This window comes from Netta rufina (assembly GCF_964035555.1).
Source record: "Netta rufina genome assembly, chromosome: 1".
NCBI lineage: Eukaryota > Metazoa > Chordata > Aves > Anseriformes > Anatidae > Netta > Netta rufina.
The window spans coordinates 88,891,819-88,915,366 of record NC_140123.1 but is presented as its reverse complement, the minus strand read 5'-3'; the positions used below and the strand labels follow the sequence as shown (position 1 = coordinate 88,915,366).

Sequence of the window (23,548 nt, the reverse complement as noted above, 5' to 3'; positions counted from 1 at the left end):
CTTTGCCATCGGCGATGGAGACCCCTGTTGTAACACATCATGTTCCTCTCAGCAGGTTTTCATCCCTTTCAAGCAGCCTGGAGGCAAACAGATCCCAAACGTAGATCCCCGTGATTTTTAGGATGTGTAAAGGAGATCTGTCAGCAGAAGGCCTTTGAAAGCCTCCAAGCACGGGTCCTGCATGTCAGCAGGCAGTTACCTGTCCTAAGAGTCCTAGCAGAAGAGGAGCAGTGGCTAGCAGGATGCAGGTGGGAAGTTCTCTGGTCAGGCTACAAAACCTCTGCGGAGCACAGGGCTGCAGGTATGTAAGGGGTAGAGGCGCTGGGAGAAGCTAGCGTGGAAAAGAGAGGGCAGGTGGAGACATGCTGTAGGGTTATAAAACAGCCAGAATTTCCTCACTTGCTGCGAACTTTGTGCTTAGAGGAGGTCATTGTAGTCTGCTTGTAGGCCTCGCAGCCTGCACAAAGGGAATATTTTTCTCCAACCTCTTTCTGTTGGCTTCCTGCTGGCATAGTATGCTGCCATTCTAAATATTCAAGGATGTCTTCTGTTCCCCTCTGTCCTTTTGGGTTTTTTGTTTTTGCTGGATTTCGGGTTTTTAGCCAGCTCATCATCAGATGCAGCCTTTTAAAAGGGAAGGGCATACGCTCTTGGGCCTCCTCTTGACAGCTGAATTAAAATCATGGAAACCAACTTCTTCCTCTTTCTCTGCACCTAGTTATTTACATGTTTCATTTGGCAATGAGTCAATGAAAAAACCTAACTGGCCGATCTGGAAATCAGCATTTCGTGAGGGCGCTGTTCGTGTGCGTCATGTTCTGATTTTTCTCCGTGAGCCAGGCTGCCAGCCTGACCCCCCATCGCCCGTCTGCTTGATGAATCCCTGTGGTACCCTGTGGGATGTGCTGCTCGGCGCTCAAGGGAGCGTGGACCGTGTGGGAAAGGAAGAGCAACACAGGAGACGGGTGGTACTTCTCTTGAGGATATACCAATGTCAGCTCCCAAGTATATCTTTATTAGCCTGTTTAGCTTTTTTCTTTATTAAAGAGAAATGAACATTTGTTTTCCATAACAAAGGCCTTTCATCCGTGTTTCCCCTCTTCATCTAGATTTTCCTTAAATGAATTTTCTGTTGAAAAACAGCTGTATGTATGAACATATATTTTGTGACTCTGCGATTGTATTTTAAGCAAGATGTGATAAATTCCTTTCTTCCCATTGAATCATTTGAAATCTCGTGGGAGCATCCAGTGCAAAGCGTACGTCAGGATGCTGGAAATCCCTCGTTTGTTCTTGGTGAATGTAAGGACACAATTGTAGTGAAGGATATTCGTGGGGTTTTTTGGTTTTATATTTTCTGCTTCAACCATATAGTATTTAAACAGTCCCCCAAGGCCTTCGGTCACTTTGTGTGTATGCTATAAGCAGTGTGCACTCCTCGTCCTGGCACTAAATGCATTATTATAGTAAAAGCAGATACATTATCAGGGAGCACTAACGTCCCTGCACGGCATGAATGTGTTGGCAAGGGTGTTTGTAGCCTCTGGTGAAGTCTGCCAGCCTTTCCCTCGACCGCCGCGTTGTTAAGGGACTTCTGCCAGGGTTGGCGTGGAGCCACCTGCACAACTTCCACTCCTATTGCCAGTCTGGAGGGGAAGAGAAAAATAACACAAGCCAGTGGCAGAAAGCGCTCTGCTTTGGATTTACTGTATCTAAGATGTCTCCGTGTGTGCACAAAAGGGAGCAAAGCAAAATTGTTATTCCTCGAGCAGCACTAACTTCTGAGTCCTTGCCATTTCCATCCCACTGCTGACTTTTGGGAGAGCAAAGAGCACGGGCGGTGCTTGCCTGGTTCTGGGTATGTGATTTCCTTGAAATAAACGAGACCGTATGCCAGTGTTAATTGTTTTCCTTCTCACTCAGTAGTTGGCAGCACATGAAAAGAGTCTGTTTTGTAAGCTGAACGGAGCACAGTGATGGTTTTCTCAACATGTGTAATTAATCTCCTCCGCAACACCTACATTGCTTGGTGGCAGCTGCAGTTTCCTCATAGTCCTGGTAGGTCACAGAAGGCAAGGAGAGAGGGAAGAGACCGTCTTCGGGGACAAGAACCTGCGCCTGCGTTTTCCTAATCGGATTCATGGTTTCTGAGTAATTGGGTGGTTTTATTCCACAAAGCAGAAGCTGCTGCTGGCACGCAAACTTCGGGCCTCTCTGACCTCTTTTGAACTTGCTAATTTTGAAGCTTTCTGTTCCACGTGTGGATCGTGCTTTAATTACGACAACTTTGAAAGAGCTGTACTTTGATGGGATCGCATAGGAGGCGTCTCTCTAGAAGCAAGTTAAAACCTGTGCTTTAAAGCAAGCCATTTGCATCTTAATCAATGCTGAGATGTAGTGAATTAATGCACGTACAGCCCTGAGGGGGTCTTCCTGGTATAGGATTACTTTCTGAGCCTGAAAGAGCTTACACCTGCAAGAAATAGAAGCAAAACAGCAGCGTGTGGCTTATGGGTGTGCACGGAAGCTCAAATCGGAGCTACCCACGTGTGTATTTCCATGCATACAGGCAGGGAAGCTTCTAGACGTCACTGGAAGTTAATCGCCTGGGCTTACAAAACTGTGTAGAGGTTTTCTGAAAAACCTGGTAACTTGGGCTGGTTAAGTCAGCTGGATTTGCTTGCAGGAATGCACCGTGGTTCTCAGGTCAGCACAGCTCTCTTGCTGAATGCAAGATTGTCAGGTTTCTATTTTAACTTTATTCCCCCTGCATTGCACAGGCCCTTGGGACTGTTGATTGAGGTAAGCAGGAGGCTGAAAGGTGGCATGGCCAAGCAGGAACATCCTTGGAGGAAAGAAGAGGCAAGTGTTGTCTTTGGAGTTACTGTCCATCCTGGAGGCTGCTTAATGCAATCAGTCACCATTAAATTTTTGCTGTTTGAACGTGTTCATTGATACAAGTTGCACGTGGCTGACTCCTGTGCTGCTCTTTTTTTCCCTTTGATTTCTGTAACAAAACAAATTTTACGTTTGTTGTGTTTTTTTATGCCTTACGGACTGGATGCAACCAAACAATTGAGCGTGCAGCCAGCTTTTAAACCAGTACCAAAATCCCACTGAAGCCAACGACATTGAAGCATGAGTCTTGCAAAAGTGAGGTGTAACATTCAACCAGCAAAGGATGAGATCAAAAACCTGGCTTTCTAGCTTTACTGCTGTCATAAAAGGAGTGCAGGTATTTTTACACCCAAAGTAAAGCCCTCTAATGTGAAGGTCGTGACCATTTTCAGTGCCCTTTCTGGCTCCTGATGGACATCTTCCAGACTTCAGAGGTCCTACCGTGCCCCAGCCCTGCCTCGCTGCAGCAAGCTCTGCAGTCTGCTGCACGTAAAGCTAAGGTTTTCTTCTTTTATTCATGTATTTGGTGTGGCTTTAAAACTCTGAGGCAACGTGTTGGAGGAGCTAAATGCAGATGGCATGAACTTACTGGTGGAAACTCATTATCTGCTTTTTACATGTTTAAACTCATCAATTGCTTGAATGTGGAAGGAATTCCCAACTACTGTGCTCTGTTTCAAAGGACAGAGAGCATACAGGAATCAGCCTTTCCTCTCCATACCAGGAATAGCTGGTGTCTGTAGGTCGGACGAGATGCTATCTAGGCTCATTTAACTTGCTTTGTTTTTCTGTGTGCAACCCAATGACATTACAACTGACCTTTTTCATTTTTTTCCCCCCACTCTTTGTTTTTTATTTTTATTTTTTCTCCCTGAGATTTGCCATACAGCTGACACTGGAATTGGCCTTAGCACTGTATTTTTAGGGCTGTGTTCTTTTTTTTTTTTTTTTTTTTTACATTTCCCAGCAATGTTCCAAAAATTGGAAATGTACTTATCTTCTCTGAAATACATACTTAAGTAAATTGGTGCTATATTTAAGACTTCAAGCTTCAATAGAAACACAAAGCTGCAACTGGCACGTTGACTTTAGCTGCTGATTTTTACAGCACAAGTTACAACCTTAGGTAAGCCTGTAAACCCTGAGCAAAAGAGCAGGAAAAAGGGGATGGGGGAAGAGAAAAAAAAAAAAAAAAAGGCTTTAGAAATTTTGTGGTGGAAAGTGACAAAATAGAGTTGCCTGAAAACATCAGAGCTCTTATTAATCTGCAGGACCGTAAGTAAGTGCAGCAGATGCAAAACTTTTCAGTTTGCCTGGTGCTAAGCAAGGGAGAACAGAGCTGTTTGGGTTGAAGTCCCTCCAGCCAAAGTGCAGTGGCCTCTTCTGCTTCAGTGCCTGACCTTGTACTGCCTCAGGGCAGTAAACTGTAAAAGGTTTCTCACTGGTTTCATGAGGGATGCTGTCGTGGTCTGCAGCTTATTTGCAGCTGATCTAGGGCAAGAAGAGTTAAGAAGTTTGTTAGTCGTGGGAAAACCAACTTTGCGTGCCTAATCTGCCTCTCGCAGCCCACATTCCTTCCTTTTCTCAATTATAGAGGATTTGCAACACAATAGCACATTAAATGCTGTTCGTGTACGCACCTGCATATGCAGTGTCTGCCCTGAGATTAGCTCCTGGTGCCCTCCCTCTGCCAGCAGAGCCGCCTGGGTGGACATTCGCCATGGGGAGATCATTCCTGGGCACGTCCCCGAATTTGTACACATGGCATCGCTTACGGAGTCAGTGGCACCAAACAGTGGGAGCACGAGTCCTCCTTCCCTTTGCCCATGCAGGTGATCCCGGTGACTTTGTCAAGGTCTTCTCCTGTATAACTCTCCTAACGTTTGTATGGAGCTGAAGGCTTTCGTGTTCTGGTTATCACTACTGGTTCTTTGGTTTTGTTGTTGTTGTTTTTAAGAAACCAAAATGATACTGCTTCCTCTTTTTGTGCAGTTTGATTATTTTAAACCTTGCCTTGTTTTCAAGGCTTTGGACAACCTGATCTAGTAGAAGGCATCTCTGCCCATGGCGAGGGGGTTGGAAGTAGATGGTCTTTAAGGTCCCTCCCCTCTAACCCAGGCCATTCTGTGATTCTGTGATTGCTGCTTGGCAGAATGAAATGATCCAGTGAGAAAATGCCTGACTTCGGCTTGGATAATCATAGGATTATTCAGGTTTTAGAAAAGACCTCTAAGATCATCCAGCCCAACCTTTAACCTAGGACAAAAGTCCACCACTAAACCATGCTACCAAGTTCTACATCGGCACGTTTCTTGAAGACCCCCAGGGATGGTGGCTCAACCACTTCCCTGAGCAGCCTGTTCCAGTGCCTAACAACGTTTTCAGAAAAGAAATGTCTCCTAATACCCAACCTAAACCTCCTCTGGTGCAACTTGAAGCCATTTCCCCTCCTCTCGTCACTTGGTGCTTTGGTGAAGAGCCCAATCTCCACTTCGCTGCGAGGTAATTGTAAAGTACAGTGAGGTCTCCCCTCAGCCTTCTCTTCTCCAACCTAAACAACCTCAGCTGCTCCCCGTAAGACTTGCTCTCCAGACCCTTCACCAGCTTTGTAGCCCTTCTCAGGACACCCTCCAGCACCTCTGTCCTTGTAGTGAGGGGCCCAAAGCTGCACACGGTATTCAAGGCATAAATTCTAGTGAGGCTCACCAGAGCCGAGTACAAGGGGACAATCACTCCCCTAGTCCTGCTGGCCACGCTGTTTCTGATACAAGCCAGGATGCTGTTGGCCTCTTGGCCACCTGAGCACACTGCTGGCTCGTGTTCATGTGGCTATTGACCAATGCTCCCAGGTCCCTTCCCACCAGGCAGCTTTCCAGCCACTCTCCCCCCAGCCTGTAGTGCTGTATGGGGTCCTTGTGCCCCAAGTGCAGGACCCGGCACTTGGCCTTGTTAGCCTTGAGAAGGTGCAAAGTTTGTTGTAGGATCAAGACAGCTGAGCAATTTATGATAACTCTGACAGTTCTGGAGAACTTTGAGGTGGTCACATCCAAGAAACATAGCAAGTGGTTTTTCTCAATGCGTGCTTGGCTGATTGTATTTAATTCATACTTGTTGCATTGTTTTTGGTTGTGGGGCTGACACTGGAACCTGTGTGAATTCACGGGTGCAGCTGTATGCTCTGCTCCCTCCATCTCTTTTTCAGAGGACCAAAGGCCCAGGCCAGGAGAGCAAATGCTGGGCTGGCTGTAAGCATGGAAATCAGAGCCATCGTCAGAAAGCTGCCTTCACAGGGTCTAGACTGCGGTACAAAAGCAACAAAGTACTTCGTCAGGTGACTGACATCAAATGTCAATGTCTGCAAACAATTTTGAGTGGATTTAGGGTCAAGCATGCGGCCTCCCTGGGGCTGGTGAGCCCACTTAAGGAGATACTTAAGCGCTTTGTTGGAGGAGAAGCGGTGAAGCCTCGACAGCTGACATCTGTAGCACACTTGGAGGAGATTTGGCAAGCACAAAAAAGGCAGCGTTGCTCTTGAAATGTTCTGGTTCACGTTCAGTGCAAATGAGTAACTACTGTATGTCTGAGTGTCTCATTGGGTTGCCAGTTTGAGCACTGAATGTAAATACTTGGAGAAAGGTCGTATTTCTTTTCACGAATTCTAGTTACACAAGGATTTTTACATCCATCAGCGGGCTTAAATGCTTACTGCTACCACTTGTCCTGCTCTGTTTTACAGTTTTATCCGTGGATTTCTTAATTCAGCACAGACTACTGAGTGGTCGATGACCGACAGTACCGCATACTTTCTAGTAGCTTGCCTGAAGTTTAATTAAAACACTTTGCCCTAATAAAATATAAGAAAAGGTAAAGATAAAATGTAAGAGAAGGTAAAGCTTTCTTGTAAAACCTCTGGTCATAAAAACGTAGCAGTTATTTTGTGGATGAAGAAAAATTGTTTTTCCTGACAAAAAGAGGATCAAGTTCCGTGGGTTAATCTCATGGGAGGTTCATGATGAAATGGAAGTGTTACTTTGTGGGTCTTGCCTGTAGTCTGCGTGAACAAAATCTGCAGCCAGTTTTTGTAGGGCTTTGCTACGCGTCCCGTGATGTGAGATGTCCATCAAGTAGCTTGTTGCTCATCCTCCTTCCTTGAAACACCTGGGGTTTGTACAGTGATAATTTCAGCACTTTGAACTCAGATGAGTACTTTGTCTCCAAATGGACGGCAAGGAAAAGCTCCTTAGCAGTTCCCCAACCCTGTCCTGCTATGATTATTAACAGTAATGAAATGTTGCTCGTTAGAAGAGAAACCTGACTGCTTTCTCATTTCCAGCTATAAAATGTGCTGGAATTGGAAGATGTCAAATGATAGCTTTCTGGGTATGTTCATTTTGTTTGTTTTCATCCACAGCATATGGCAGCAAATCATGAAGAACAGGGCCTCATTTTAGGGCAAGGGATTTTAGGGACACCTCTGAAGGCCATTTTTTATTAGAAGACTTATAAGAGCATTTAATTATTTCTTGTCTAAGGAAAGATAAATATGTAAGAGCTCACATAGCCCTAAGTTATGCTGATGTTTATATGCACAGGAAAATTCAGACAATTATAGAAATGTTACCTCACTGTTTTCATTTTTAACTCTCAAACTGAGTAATTAGCCAAGAGGATCCCAATTTCTGGCAGAATAATAGATGCTGAGAGAGGTGCTCGTTTACATATCAAGGTCTTCCTGGAGCCCTCGGGGATCACAGCTTGCTTTTTTATATTACACGCTCAGACTTCAAATGCAGCAAAGTTTATGTGGAGAAGTTTTTAAGATGTCAGTGTTTAGGCATCAAAAATTCGACAGCGACAACAAAAATAAAAAAATCCAGAGAAAGAGCTCCCAAGTGATGGGAAGTCTGTGCCACATAAAACCCCAGGTTTCAGAGGAGAAACTGGAAGTGAGCTCCACAAGGAGTGAACTCAAAGCCTTTGAAAGCTGGCAGAGGGATCCTCAGTGATTACAGTAAGCTTTGAGTCAGGCTTTGAATCAGATGAATTGCATTTTTTTTTACTGCTTTTATTGTAGGCACAGCTCTTGATTTTTGTTTTCTTATGCAGGAACCTAAATGTTTTGCACAGCTGCAGTATTGGTGCAAGGTTTTGGTCTGCAGTGGGGTGCACGCATCCCTCTCTTCCCTGCAGCTCCCAGGAGGTGCTGCTGAACCCCAAGGTCATGACTCCTGGGCACTTGTGCCTGACATCCAAGTAATGCAGCAAGAAGGGTCACAGGCGATGCAGAGTCTCATCTTCAGGTGGTCTGAGCCCTGGTGAGCAGTGCTGCAGTTGATGCTGTGCAGGGACCTGCCCCGTTGCAGAAGGACCCTATGCACTGTAGCTTCTTGCATGGAGCAGCTGCAGATACATGGGCTGGGTTTCTCTCCTGGGTTTTGGATAAAATGGTAGGGCAGTAGGTCAGGGAAGCTGGGTTTGCCATGGCTTTCAGCTCCATGGCTTTGAGTCTGGTAATTGCTTTGTGCTGCTGTACAGGGAGGGGAGGGATTGCCTTTGCCTGGCTGGTGGGGCAGAGGAGAACGTGTGCTTCCTTCCAGCTGGTGGCCTAGGCTGGAAATTTAGGGACGGTGGTATAAATGGAAACGTGTATGGAGGGAGGCAAGGTCAAAAAAGCTGTGATGCAGGAATGAAGCGTTGGCTGTACAAAAAATCCTGAAGGAACAAAGCTAAGTTGTCCAGAGGCTGGTGGGGTGGTGAGTAAGGTGTTACTGGTTATCTAGACTTATCTAGGATTCAGACTAGACAGTGTGCTTCTGATTTTAAACCAATGGCACTTAATATTTTGAAGGCTCGGTTGATGACCACCTTGTTTTATTGATGAAATGCTTGAATGTTTGCACTCTGAACGGTTTCTGATTGTTGTAAAACAGTTTCTACCTTTGTTACGAGCTTATAGCTGTTGTGCAGCTCTTTAGAGGTGCAGGAATGTACAGTTTATTTTGAACAACCACAGAAGATTGCTTGATTGCAAACAGTTTTGATGTGAGTGTAACTTGTGTTTGCAGGTAACGTAACTCAGTGTTCTGGTTTTGGTGTGAAGATCACACAGGTTGTACACGAGGGTTGTTCTTGAGTTGCACACATTTTACTTCTGCTGTTTGGCCTGATGGCTGTTAACAATGGCCTGATGGCCTCTTACACTATGGAACCATTTTATAGTGAAATCTTTTGGCGTAACCCTTCGCTTGTGCCACCTCTGCTCAAGAGATCACCTCCCTGATGGGTGGGCTTTCCAAAGCAGAGGAGCTCTGACTTGAATTGTGCAGCACAGCATTGCACGACATAGCTCTGGGAGCTGTGAGAGATTTTCATTTCACTTGGTTATCAAATCAATTATTTTACTTGATTATGAAATCAATTTGCCCCTTCCAAATTCACTATAAATTGGATCTGCTGTGAATCTGAGCTTCGGAGAAGCCCATGCTAATGGCATTGCATAGATTATTGCATCCTAATCTTGCATGTCTTTTGGCAAAGCTTTCTTTTAGCCTTAATTTATATTTCCTTTCTTGCTGTAGTTTTTCTCTCTTTATTTTTCTGTTGTAGGATCGGGATATTCACCCCTTGAAGACGATGAAGATGTGTATGCACGCAATAGATATAAAGGTGAATGCTTCGCTTACATGCTAATTGAGTATCAGCTGGTTGCTGGGGGCTTCCTTTTTCTTTTCATGGATTATGAAATCTTGCAGATCCAACTCCATGGGTTTCTTTTTGTTGTTTTGTTTTGTTTTCCCATGGGTTTGATATCAAGATTTACATTTTACCTTTTTTTAACAATGGAAATTGGACCAAGTCTTGATCACTACTCATGCACAGAATAAGTAACTTCTGCACTGCAGTGGCTCTTAGTAGTTCAGGCTGCAAGATCATGAAAATCTATGAAGAGCTTATCTTCTTTCTCTTCATGCATCGTAACAAAACCATCAATGATAAGCTGACTAAAAACCCAGGCCTATTGATGGTAACGTATGGAAAGTACATGCAAGAGAAGATGATTTTCATGACTTTTTTTCCATAGAATTGTTTTCATTTCAGGTAAACTTGCTACCTGAAATGTTAAGTGAAGTGTGTTTAACAAATGAACACGTATGTTGTAAAACAAATTCTGTAGCTGGATGAATGAGTGAATAGGCTTGCATGTTTGTAAAGCGAATTAAGGTTTTATTCCATACTCTGGAAGATTTTGCTGTTCAGCAAGCTTGAGAAACTTTATGCCACTGGTTGTAAATCTTCTATTTGCTATGTCAATTTTCTTTAAAAAGTCAGTCTCAGTATGGGTCTCCTCTGCCAAAATCCATCAGAAGCCCAAACAATAAAGAAACTTGGTATTTGTTTTGTCACTTTAAATGGCAGCTGTTGCTTTTTAGTAAACCGATCTGTGAACATTCAAGAATTGTGATGTACTTGTTTTGATTACTTGAGAACACTGGATGTTGGTGTCGTGTTGTATGTTAGTGCTACTTCGCAGAGAATTAATGGGCCTTAAAGATGAGGTAAGTCATAAGGTAATTCAGACGTTTATGAGCAACAATCATACTGTGGTTATAGTGCTGTTTTCATAAAGTTCTTACATTCCTCCCAGTAAAATACTTCAGTGTAAAATTTTGCTTTAAAACAGATGCATATTTCTCTAAAGCTTTGTTTGTGTAAACTCATTTTTCTTTGCCTTTTAACGTGTAACCCTCTGTGGACCCTTAGAAAAAGAATCCCAGAGATCACGAGGATAAATCAATGCCAATTCATGCCAGGGCAGGCAAGTAGTTAAAATGCGGATTCTGTATAAATTCCTTTTGTACGGTGATCCAAAATGGATTATATTAATGTCAGCCAAAATGTCACTGGGGTAAGTGAAACATAATGACTCATTCACACAGATATTAAAAACTACCCCGAGCTTGGAAGCTCTACTGCCAAATGTTGAAGATCAGACAATGTGAATCTAAGAGTATAAAGCATGGAGCAGAAAAGGCTCGCTCTTCATTAGCATATTTATTTAAGTTGGTAATGGGGGGAAGGGGAGTAGAGAAGGACAAAGCGAGGAAAAATGGCCTAAGTAGCAGTGTTCAGAGCAGCTCCTTGAATGTGCAGCCCAGCATTTTGGTTATAGTCTATTCTTTGGTCAACAAAACTCACCGGTAGCAAGTAACTAAATGAGGTTGCTTGACTTGGGTTAACGTATGTGAGCAGTGCTGTGCTTTTTTCTTTGCACACCTGCACACTAAACAGTGCACAAGCAAGCACACGGATTTGTCCATACTAGACACATGCAAACAAAAAAGAAAATGGCAGTTTATGGGAGGGTACTGACCTCCTACCAAACCCTTTTGTCTCCCTCTGGATGTTTTTCAGCTTGCTCAGCTTTCCAGAGAAACATTGCTGAGACTTTCTGTATCTGCAGCATTTTTACAGAGCTTTTCCCTCCCTCCCTGGTGAACCTGCTGCTCTGCTGGCTGGTGTGCCCGCCAGTACAACAGGTCATTTTGCATGCTGATTATGAAGGCAAACTGCGACTGGTGTTTAAACAGGGCTGAGGGGCTGGGGAAAACGATGCTCTCAAAAATGCTTTCCTTCCTGCCACTTGGCATGGCTGTCTTGGATCGCGTTTTACGAGGAAAAGCTTCCCGAACACAGCAGTTCCTGTGTTCATCACTGCTCTAATGCCAGCTGCTCCGATGGTGCTGGTTCTCCTAACATGTTTTCTCAAATACTGTAATGAGCAAACTGTAGCCCAGCTGTAGAGGCAACATAGTGGCTTTGGCCATTTCTACTTGCTGTCTGTTTTCCAATGATTTCAGATACAGCTGAGTCTTTGAAGTGTTTTACTACTAAATGATAATGCAGCCTATTGTATCGATAAGGAACGGTGAGAACTGTCCATTAAACAGAAAAACACTGTAAAGGACTTGTACCTAAAAATTCAAATTTCATTTGCTTGAACAGAACCCCATGAAGCCCCAGAAGAAATGTCTAGGAAACTTGGAGCCTCTCTTACTGCCAAAACCTCCATGAACAGGGTTGATCTTGTCTCAAGGCAGGGAATTGATGTGTGACCTCTCCAGGCCTTATCCAGCCCTAATATTCCAGAAATACTACATGTAGCTGCTTAACCTTTGAAAAACAGTATGCTCCTTCACTTAAAAATAAACAGGCTTTGATCTGAAACTTTGTAGTGTTGTTTGATGTGCTTTCAGGCACATAAAGCTTTTCAAGTTAGCTGGTTTTTATTCGGTGATATCAGTTGGTCCAAACCCAGATCCTTGCCCCCTTATGAACCCTGCCTCACCCATTTTCTCCTAATCGCTTTCAGTTTCAGAGTAAGCATAATAATGATTTAGATCAAACAGATGTTCCTCCTAAGCTCTTACAGTTATCTGCATCCAAAAGCATGCCTGTTTTTGTTTTTTATTTCTAACAGTATCATTTGGGCCAGCAAAAGAAGTTCTGCCCCTCCCTAGGAGCCTTGCCCTCTTTCTCTCTGTAGACCACCATAGCTGCCACGACACTGCAGCAAGTTGTTCTTTTTTTTCTTCTTCAGCATTCAGTTTGTGCATTTGTTAGCTGTTAGCCATTTTTGTAAAATACGTGTAGTTGTTTACTCAAGGCAAGCATGTTTGGAAAACCACAAAAATTCTGAGAAAAGCTCTGGCATGTTTGCAGTACCTGTAGCAGCTGCTTTGCCTTACCGACGGGCCTGCCGATCGTATTGCACAGCGCCCTTCATGAAGGAAATTGGTCATGCTCGTTTGCAGTTTATGTACGCAGAAAACCTTAGGCATAAATAATTAGAGCTGATTAGCCAAAAAAAATGCCCAGCTAGCCCAGCCTGGCACACTCTGCATTCCCCTGGTTGAGCCCCTTCAGTCAGTGGCATTCCCCTACTGACTTCAGGCTTAGGCCCTTCTTCTTACTGACGTTTGGGGCATGAGAAAAGTAAGGGGGACAGAAAGGACTGAAATCTGGGGGGGAGGGTTAGTCAGCCCACTGAAGGGGTGATTATACAAAGGGTGTTGTTAGCTCAGGAGGAGGAGGAAGGTTTCTGCAGGAGATGGAGGAGGCAGAGGCTGACAGTGAATCCAATGCGCGTGGCCTGCCCTCAGGTCTGAGCTGAAGCTTGAGGCTGTGCCCACTGCCATCGCTCTCGACTTCAGCAGTAGCTGATTGACTGTTAATTCCTGCTAGCTTATGCTCCCTGTGGGCTCTCCCAGTTTTCATTTGGTTCACAGCAAGCATTGTGAGACAGCCATGGCAATACAGCCCTTCAGAGAGTGGCCAGAGTCACAGACTGGTTTGGGTTGGAAGGGACCTTAAAGACCACCTGGTTCCAACCCCTGCCATGGGCAGGGACACCTCCCACCAGCCCAGGTTGCCCAAGGCCCCATCCAGCCTGGCCTTGAACACCTCCGGGGATGGGGCACCCACAGCTTCTCTGGGCAGCCTGTGCCAGGGCCTCAGTCAGTTGATAAATTTTATTTTTTATTTTTATGTTATTTATTTATTTGTTTTGGTAGCTGTAGAGTACAGAATAGGGTGAAGAACAGGGATTAGTTCTAAAACAAACCAACAAACCCACCCTCCACCAAACTAATTTTTCAATCTTGTGAGGTAAATAGTATGTATTTGGCGTTCAGTACTTTCAGGAAACAGGATAGGTGGGGAAGAAAAAAAGAGTTGGGATGGTTGTGTGGCTGGGCCAAAAAGCTGAGCTGCACTCTGCTGCAACCTGCTGTTGGGCTCCTCTGCTGATTTCCCCCTGCCTCAGTTACGGCACATTTGGTGACGATGCAAATAATGCCACGTATGTGTCTTTGTCAAGAGTTTTCAGATGTATTGGTGAAATTCAAAAGTAAGCACACAGTGCAGTAAGACTTCTTCAGAAACCAAATAGCCTAGAGCTCTTGGACTAGTCAAAACCCTGATAATGAGTCTCTCATTTTAGTCCCCAGGTGCTCGTACTGCTTCTTCGCGACCAACACAGCAAAACGTGGGCTGTAAATCCAGTGTCTGTGAGGAAGGAGTAAATATGGCCTGGAGACATTCTACACTGAATGTAAACTGTAGCAGCCTGTGCTGATTTTTGCTTTTGTATGCGAAACTGATCCCAATCATGTAGAAAAATGTACATAACTACTACAAGAATTAAGAGTTAGAAGTAAAAATCTGCCAAAGCGTTGCTTTTTTTCCAGAAGTTATTTTTAAATGTCTCCTGTGACTTAGTAAGGATGAAAGCTAAAACTCTTTGCCTAGGGTTTTGTTTGTTTGTTTGTTTTCTCTTTTCTCTTTTCCCATCTCTCTGGCAGACTTCTCTAGGACCTTGAAAGTTTTGTTAGCTACGTCCCGCATGTCACACAGTGTCACGCAGGATCTTCGGCCCTGTTGTCTCTCCCTTTTGCCTTGCAGTCCCTCCATCCCTGTAGACATGTCCTTCTCCAGTCTTGGAGCTGAGAAGGGGCAGGCTTAGTCACTGCTTGTATAGGAAACTCCAGCTGAAAAGCTGCCCAGTGCAGAAAAAGGCAGTGATTTCTTAGTGCACAATGTTGTCAAAGCTCAACACAGATTTTGAAGCTTTTCCTGTGAAGCAGAGATCTATCTGATACTGCACCCATCAGTATGGTGTTAAGTACTCACAAGAAGACAGTATCTGCATCATGACTACTTTAAAGGGATGACTAATTATTAAAAATTTAGTTTTATAGGCATTTTAGGTTTCCCTTTCTCCCACAAATTTGGCAGAAGCATTATCCGGGAAGTCCCAGCAAAATTCCAGCTTTCCTCTGACTTGGCAGATGCATCCACAGGCTGAAGGAGCTGGGGCTGTTCAGCCTGGAGAAGAGGAGGCTCTGGGGACACCTTACAGCGTCCTTCCAGGAGCTAAAGGGGGCCCACAGGAAAGCCGGGGAGGGACTCTGTGTCAGGGAGTGGAGCGATAGGAGAAGAGGTAATGGCTTTAAACTGAAAGAGGTTAGGTTTTGACTAGATATGAGGAGGAAGTTCTGTACTTGGAGGGTGGTGAGGCACTGGCACAGGCTGCCCAGAGGAGCTGTGGGTGCCCCATCCCTGGAGGTGCTCAAGGCCAGGCTGGATGGGGCTTTGGGCAGCCTGGGCTGGTGGGAGGTGTCCCTGCCCGTGGCAGGGGTTGGAACCAGGTGGTCCTTAAGGTCCCTTCCAACCCAAGCCATTCTATGATTCTGTGATCCACGTCACTGTCCTGCATCCAGGAGCAACTAGAAAGTGGTTCTCCTACTCCAGGCCATGGGTCCATGTTATTAGGGAAGGTGGCCCTCTGCCCATCTTTGAGGTGAGGAGTACAACACGTGAAGACCGGACTTTTGAGAACTGGATTTAGAGCACGATTTAGGTTTTTGCAGCTTGGGTTCCTTTAAGCCTGGGTGCTAGCTTGCAAATTAATTTCGAAAAACTGGAGTCAAACCCTGTGTGGTTGTTCTGATGTGTGGAGTGTGTTTACCTACAGACATGACACGCTAGCAATGTGATTTGTGCAGGTGACATCCTTTCTAAATGGGGGAGAGCTTGAAATGACAGAGATCATTCAAGGCGATGTTCTGTACTACTCACATTATTATTATTATTATGCAGGATTTTATTTAATGGGCAGCAGGAGAGCTAAATGTAAAGATCACACCTATAGCTAGACCAAGTAAGTTACTAATACAAACTTGTGTTACCAAAGAAAAGTTAGATGCATCCATTTAAACACCAGAGGGGAAAAAAAAGCTCTGGCTGTCATCACTCTGTCCACAGGGTGGCACACTTATTCCATGGACAAAAAAAAAACACAGAAGATTTCCCCCTTTCACCTCCGCAGTATATTGGCTATGGTCTTTAATGTTTGTAATAAAAAAGAGCTGCCAGGCTTTGAAGGCTTGACCTTCTGCTGTGTGAGCACTGTTACTTCTCCACTATTGAGGATAGGGGGCTTTTTAAATAAGATTTTTTTTTTCTGTTTCTTCTCTGTGACCTTGAATAAAGAAAATGGATTTATATTTGTATCTGACCTTTTACATTTTGTGAAGTACTGTGTGTGTTGTTTTTTTTTTTTTTCTTTTTGTTTTTTTGTTTTGAATTCTCTGTGCTAGAAACACCATGGTGCTCTCCCATTAAGGTGAAACATGGTTATGCAAACTGCAGGACACCTCAAGGGGAATATTACAAGAACGTGCTGGGGACGAGATGCGACATTCGTTGTCAGAAAGGCTACGAACTGCACGGCCCTCAGCAGCTCATTTGTCAGTCAAGCAAACGCTGGTCCGGGAAGGTGCTGTGCAAACGTAAGTAGTGCCGAGCTCCGTGCGTGGGGGCTGATCCTCAGGATGGGCAGCCACTGGGCTCTGCTTGTCTTTGGGCTCGGTGTAGCTGCAGCCTGCGAGTGCTAAGGTGTTGAAAGGAAACAGCCATCTCCTGGTGGTCATTTGTGTTATAGACATCAACAATTTGGCTACGCAGACTGGCTTGTCACCTGAGGATGTTGCAGGGGTACATGGCATGATAAGTATCATGAGAGGACATAGATAATGAACATTTTATGAGTGTGGGATGTTGATTTTTAGGGAGAGTTTTATGACAAGAGCCATAAAACCTCTTTAGAATGTCATCCCTCACGGGTTTTGTAAGCTTATGCTATTTGTATCGGGTGTCTGAGTGGGCTCTTGCAGTAAATCGTTTTCTGAGAAGACAGTAGCTGACTGACATTACTCTAAAAAGTGGGATTTCCCTAAATCTGTGTTTCCCGTTGCAGAGAAGCGCTGCCCCACCCTCTCCATGCCAACCAACGGGGGCTTCAAGTGTCTGGATGGCGCCTACTTCGGCTCGAGGTGTGAGTACTACTGCTCGCCGGGATACCAGCTGAAAGGCGACCGCATAGTGACGTGCATGGACAACAAGGTGTGGAGCGGCCGGCCAGCTTCCTGCGTGGGTGAGTTTGATGCTCCCTCGGCATCTTGAGGGCTCCCTGGACCTGCTGCTGCTTGGGTCCTGCAAATGAATTCCAAAATGTGCTTCTGTCTGGTTCCTGGGGGAAGAAAAGCGGCTGTCCTTTTTGGAAACAGGGAACAGTTTTCCAAGAGATACAGTATGCACTCTGCCCCTCAGTACGCAGTCACAAGTGGCTGAAAGTCACTTACCTGTCTAGTGCACGCGCTGTCAGCTCCAGGCATTACCACTTTAATAAAGCTCACAGAATCACTAGGGTTGGAAAAGCCCTCCGAGATCATCTGGTCCAACCATCCCCCGACCACCAATGTCACCCGCTAAACCATGTCCCTAAGCACCACGTCCAGCCTTTCCTTAAACACCCCCAGCGGTGAGGCTGCTATCAGTGGTCTGTGCTTTACAACACTTAAAACAACCCTCCCTGATCTCATGGGTAACTCTTTTTCTAGGTTGTAGTTACTTTGCTTGGCTAGCAAGGTCTCTGTGCTGCCGTGCTGTCTGTCTGTCACGCTGCCTGCAATTTAATGATAAAACAAGTTGGAAACTAGACCCTTTTTCTGACCTCCCTTGTTGCGTTTGAGTTTTGCTAACAAGGTCTCCAGCCATACCTGGTGAATATGGGTGGATTGTAGTCACCAGCATGGTTGCAGTGAGCTAGGCTGAGTTTCAGCCAAGTTCATGTGAGTTACGCCAGCAATCTGCATTAGGTAGTCAGCAGTCTCCCTGGAACCCTGGCTGGAATAACTGTTTTTACATCCATACATCAAAATGAAGAGAAACAAATGTTGAGATTCAACTTTTCTTCTTACTAATGAGATTTCAGCAGATACCAAGGTCCCAGCTGGTGTTCTTTTCTCTGGGAAGTCTCTGATTAAAGGGTCAGCAGCTACCCGCAAAAGAAAGCACTTTATGGCCATCTGAATTGGCTACCAGTAATCTAAGCTCGTGGATGGCAGGATATTTATGCTCATTTTTTTTTCTGTATGATAATTTGGTTTTCCTCAGAGTGCCTGTTGCTCAGACTAGGCTAGTAGATAGCTTTGGAGTCTCTCCACTGTGGCTTTCCATTCACAGAATTTTATTCAGTTTTCCTGTGACTTGCTCTTGTACAAATGTACAAATGGTCCTGCTGCTTAGGTCCAACCTCTTTGTGCTATCTCTTGTTTTTATTTACAAATACGAGCCACATCCTTCTCAGCGGTGTGTGCAGAGGAAGAAAAACAAACCCTTTTAGGTTTGGGAATGATAAAATGTTGTTTCTCTGTATTTCCTGGCACTTTCAGAACCTCATCTGTTTGCAGCAACAGGGTGCTTATTGCAGAGGATGCTGTCTTGCAGAGTAGGGGGTAAGCAAATACAGCTTGATCAAAAAAAAGAAGCTAGGGATAGCACTTACACTTCTTTTTTGTTCCAGAAATGCAGGTTGGTTGTTATACAGGATATGATTGCAAGTCCCAAGTAACCCAGTAAAAGTAAGGCCATTATTTAAGCTCTGACAATACCACACAGTATGGAGAGGACCCCTTCAAACCCTGTGTGCACATAGCAAGTTAAGCACTTAGCAAACTGTTTAAGGTTATTTTTGACCTGTTGACAGGTAGGAGGGGGACTTTTTTCTCACCAGACACGACCGTAACAGCATAATGCAGTTTGTGATTCAACACACACCCTCACTGTAATTCAGTAGGACAAATACACCGTCAGTGAATTGGGCCAAAGCTTCCCATGGACCAGAAGAGAACTGGCTGAGCAAAGGCTCTCCCTTGTTTTCAACTGAGGATTAAAATTAAGGTGAAGGGAGCAATGAAACGCAAAGGGGGTTTTTAATTCTTTATTTGTTTGTTACTTTAACATATCAGCAATTAGTTGCATTGTGCACGGTTGGGATGTTTCATGTGATCACAGACAGAGGCTGGTGAAGTTCATGTCACTGGGAATGGGTAGGGAAGAGACCTGGGAACACCACAGGCATTACCATCAAGTATGGATAATTTCTCCAGACCTGAATTTATAATCCTCTTGAAAACATGGGGCTCTCCTCTACCCTTTCATACTCTACTTGTGCTGCTTTGCATGTTTGCACAAAAGTACTTGGGGGTCACAGTGCAATATCGAAGACCCATGTAGGAAAGGGATCAGGCTAGTATCATTGCTGAAACAGGTATTCATTAAAATATTATTTTTTCCAAGAAAATTAGGTATGTTTTAACAGCCACTTATGGAAGTCCTTATAGAATTCCTACAGCATTCTGTCCTAAAAAAGTAGCCTGTCTCCTGTCTCTCCTATGAGGAGAAGGATGTCCTTCATGACACTGAAATAACTTTGACTAAAAAAGCTCAATGTATAGCCAGTTTGGGTATCAGTTAGCTAAAAACGCCAATGCTCACTTGAATATTGTATGCATAATGCACTGTAACATAGATTGAAACAGGTATTTTCCTCCAGAAGATTGGAAAATGTCACCTTTTTTCCTTCCACGAAGGTTTCGTTTTCCTGCAGATTGTCGAAGAGAGGTTGTGGTAAATGTCTCTCACCGTGCTAAGTCATCCTTTTGTCACCTCCTCGGAAGATCGTATCGATAGGTAGTAAACGAACAGCTTCCAGCTCGGATGCCTGAAACACGCTCTGCACTCTGAGTCATTAATTATACAGGCTCTGATAATGGATGTTTTGAAATACAGAGCAGTGCCTTGTGGAGGGGGTGGGGAGAGCAGAACAACGTTTTTCATTCACCCTTTCATGCTTTTGAGTCTCTTAATGTCCTTATGCTTTTGACGCAGAATAATGTTTTGAATTAACTTCCAGCCATCGCTAACATCATCAGCCAGCAGCAATGACAGGGTTTTTATGGAGCAGCAGGCTGTTTACCTACCCCACACGAACTCTTGAGCAAGCATTGGCCATTCAATACCATCCCCTCTCCTTCTTTCCTGGTAAGACCTCTCTCTCCTCACCCCAAGCTCACAAGCAGCTGTGAGCGAGGCAGTAAGGGCGACTCCCAGAAGTATGTAAAAATGAATCAATCCAAAAGCTATTTAAAAACTTAGCATTTTTTCTCCTCAAAGTTCAAAAGGCTGCTTCAAAATTGAATATTCCTCTGCTTTAATGCTGCCATTTCTGCAACACCGCTGCCCAGCATGGGACAGGGTGCCAGTCGCTGCTGCTGAGGAGCCAAGAAAAGTGACATCTGACAAGAACGGAAGAGCAGTGGTTGAACAGCCTTGAATTTTTTTTAAGAAAACTCCTTTTCCCTGCCTATGATGTCAACTTTGCAGGCAAGATTCACCCATTGAATACACAGCTCTGCCAAACAGCTTTAACAAATGGATCTGATGTGTCATTGGTCTTTCAGCAGTGATGCTGCAGTAACAGCATTGGAAGAGCTGCAGGGAGCCAGAGCACCTTGCAGAGTGTCCTGGCTCCAGCTCTGGCCAGGAATTATGTGCTAAGTGACAGTCTGCGACAAGCCACAGCTCCCAGGATCTTTTTTCCCTCTTCTAAAAACCTCCCCAGCAGTCAGCAATCTCACCTCCGCTGGGGTTTGTTTTGGAATCAGCTTAATATCCTAACCTCCAGGTGGCACCTCGCTCAAGTCGCACACTTGCATTGAAGATTTGGGGAGTTGTGTTTCGGCTTTGTCACCTGTGTGTTTGCCTGCATGTTCTGTGGTCACCGCCTCTGCAATTAAATGATGATTTTTTTCTGCCTTGTCTTCCCTCTGCCCAGCAGTGGACAAGGTGCTCATGCTGCAGGAGGGCATGCAAAAAAGGACCTGAGAGCTGGAGCTGCTTGGCATAACAATGCCAGAGTTCAGTGCCTGTTGAATGCTAAGAGACATCAGAAATGACCAAAGAAAATACCTTTTCCAGGATTTTTTACATCCAGCTAACAAGGCTGCCTGGGCCCTGGCTGCTCAGTGATGTGGTTCCCGCAGGAGCTGTATTTCTTGTCTTGGTGGTGGGGAAGTCCAGGCTGGGTCGTACCAGCCGGTCTTCTCTGTGCTAAATAATGCAATGAGCTTTCTAGTGAATTAAGTGCTTAAAGCGCTGAGTCCTTAAATACCACTCAGACTTTTGTTCCGTCCTTACATTTATTTAACTCACCCTGTCAGTACTGGGGTGCTGAGCTGTAGCCACAGCAAACTGGCCAGGCAGGAAGCAGATGTGGTGAGATCTGGCTGGTTTTCACCCAAATTCAGCTGTGCTGTGGGTTACTGGGAGCAGTGCAGTTTTGCAGAGCAGGGCAGAGCCCTCAGCTACGGTGTGAGCAGGTCTCCAGACATAGCAGGAACGTATTCTGAAAATCAGGGAGTGAAAAACACGAGGGAAGGAGACAAAGGGCTCCCCGCAACTGGAGCGGGAGCTTGGAAATCCTGCTGGTTCATCCTACAGCAGGATCTGTGCGTGACCTCACCGAGTGAAAAAGGTGAAGAAAAGAAGCAATAGAGGAAAAAATAAGGGCGTTAGGTGTCTTTAGTAAAGGGTGTCAGTGTGAAGAACAGGAAACTTCAAAAGCTGTTCAGAGGACTCTGCTGTTTATTCTTGCGGTGCTTTGTGTAGTGGGAACCCACTGCCAGCTCCGATTTCTTCTATTTGTAGGTGAAGAGCAATCCTATGTCATTGCTGATTTGCAAAGCCTGGTGTGTGACTCTGTGGATTTAGACTTCATTTTGGGTATAACCCAAGAGACGGTCAAAAAACTGAGACTAAGTTATTTAAAGTAGATGTTTTAATGCTTGTGGTGGTTTTGGGGCTTGGTTCGCCCGTGAATTTCTCCTCTGCAAGCTGTATTGACAAGGAAAGACCAGTTGCTGTGCATCACCTTTATCCTGCACATCAGCCTCTTATCATCACCACTGGTCTCTTTCTGCTGAATGACAGTCGCAGCATTTTAGTAGCACTTAATCAAACTTTCACTCAAGCTCTACATTTTGCTTCGCATTACCTGTAAGGCATTATTACAAGAATTACTTGAGAAAACCAAATGCAGCGGCAGTTCTCAGCAAGATGATGATTTTATCCATCTTCTGCTGCTTCTCTTTTGCCATTGCTGCAGGAAAAAAAACAACCGTCAAGTTCATGGCAACGTGCAAAGTTGACATGCAGAGACAGGTTTATGTGCAGTGCTTTACAGACACAGTTAACCCCGACATCCCCTGCAGAGATGCACAACGACAGGCAGAGCAGATGAACAGAAGGTCCGGGGTCCTTGGGTACAATCTCAGGCAGCCTTCCTTAGAGTTCAAAGCTAGAGGCACGTAATTTTTTGACACCACATTTCAAATGGTGACTATATAAGAAAAGTTATGAGAGGTATTTTGGCTCTGCCTGCCTTGGTTGGATCAGCTCTGGTGCTGAGGAGGCCACCTGAAGGTGGCCCCGGGTTACACCGACAGCAGGGAGTTGTGAAGAACATAAGTAGCCAGAACAGACACACGGGTGCTCATTTCTCTGGGGTTTATTTCTACAGATACAGAGCCGCCGAGAATCCAGTGCCCGAGCGTGAAGGAGAAAACCGCAGAGCCCAACAAGCTGACGGCCAGAGTCTTCTGGGACACCCCGGAGGGAAGGGACACCGCCGATGGGATTTTGACAGAGTAGGTGGAAATCTGTAATGCCTGTGTTTTCTCTCTCTTTTTTTTTTTTTTTTATTCCTAGGATCCTTGGTTAGTAATTCAGCTCATGAGGGTGGCCAGGACTGTTTCCTCTTCACTCATTAACGATGCTTATTTCTAGCTGTCGTGTTTCAATGACCTGTAAAGAATTGCTTTGTTTAACTGAAAGAGAAAAATCTGACAGCTGGGAGGTGAATCCCCCAGGACCTGGCATGTAGAACGGTAGCAGGTTGGTGTGGTTATTGCAGAGCTGATGGAACAGATAATGGTAGCATTTTGATTGCACCTGTGAAATTTTCCAGAGCTTCTTCGTGGGTCTCTTCTCATAGTCAAGAAGTTCTGTTACACAAAGCAATGGAAAGAGAATACTGCACTGGAGGTAGAGAAAGAGACAATTTTGACTGCCTATAAAATAAAATAGTGTCACAATATTTGTGATCATTTTTTAGCTTCTTCCTGAAGCAGTGCTGGCTGTCAGAAGTCTCTAACTGCTGTTAAAGAGTTCTTCGGTTACCTTTCAAGCAATGCTTCTCATTTAAAACTTAGGTAGCTATAAATATTTCATTTAAACTTAACACTTTCTTTAAAAATCCTGTTCATCTTTATGGTTTCGCAGTTATGCTTTCCAGAAGAGCAAGGTGCATGTGCGATGGTACCGATGGCTCTGATTTGCCCTGTATCATGCAGGATTTATACCCATCTATCCATCTAGCTAGCTTATTGTAAGGGTAGCAGTACAATGTGTGTATATATACATATATATATGCTTCTTTCAGGAGGCAAGTTAAATCTTTTAAAAGTGTCTTAGTGGACTTAACCAAAATTTCTTGGGCATTACATGATGGTTAGCTATGCTATGAATTGTCTCTTAGGAAACAAGCAGTCCTTGACTGCTCTGCTCCCTTCTTGTCAGCAGGACAGGTCCCTGTTGTTAAGAACGGGACCTGAATATTTGACTGCCCTGGTCTCTGCTTTGCAGTTTCTTCCTGTGCTTGCTCTCAGTCTTCAGTCATGTAGCACAACCA

General features: G+C 44.7%; 1 protein-coding gene across 1 annotated transcript in view; it reads left to right on the top strand.

The window, feature by feature from the left end:
- Window positions 1-23,548, top strand: part of SRPX (sushi repeat containing protein X-linked) — a gene marked incomplete at both ends in the record, with an annotated part of 42,606 nt that overhangs the window by 13,403 nt on the left and 5,655 nt on the right. Inside the window, 4 exons of the mRNA XM_084281865.1 lie at window positions 9,505-9,564; window positions 16,056-16,247; window positions 16,715-16,891; window positions 22,379-22,505. Coding sequence (XP_084137991.1) covers window positions 9,505-9,564; window positions 16,056-16,247; window positions 16,715-16,891; window positions 22,379-22,505 — 556 coding nt within the window. The remainder of the gene's footprint in view (window positions 1-9,504; window positions 9,565-16,055; window positions 16,248-16,714; window positions 16,892-22,378; window positions 22,506-23,548) is intronic.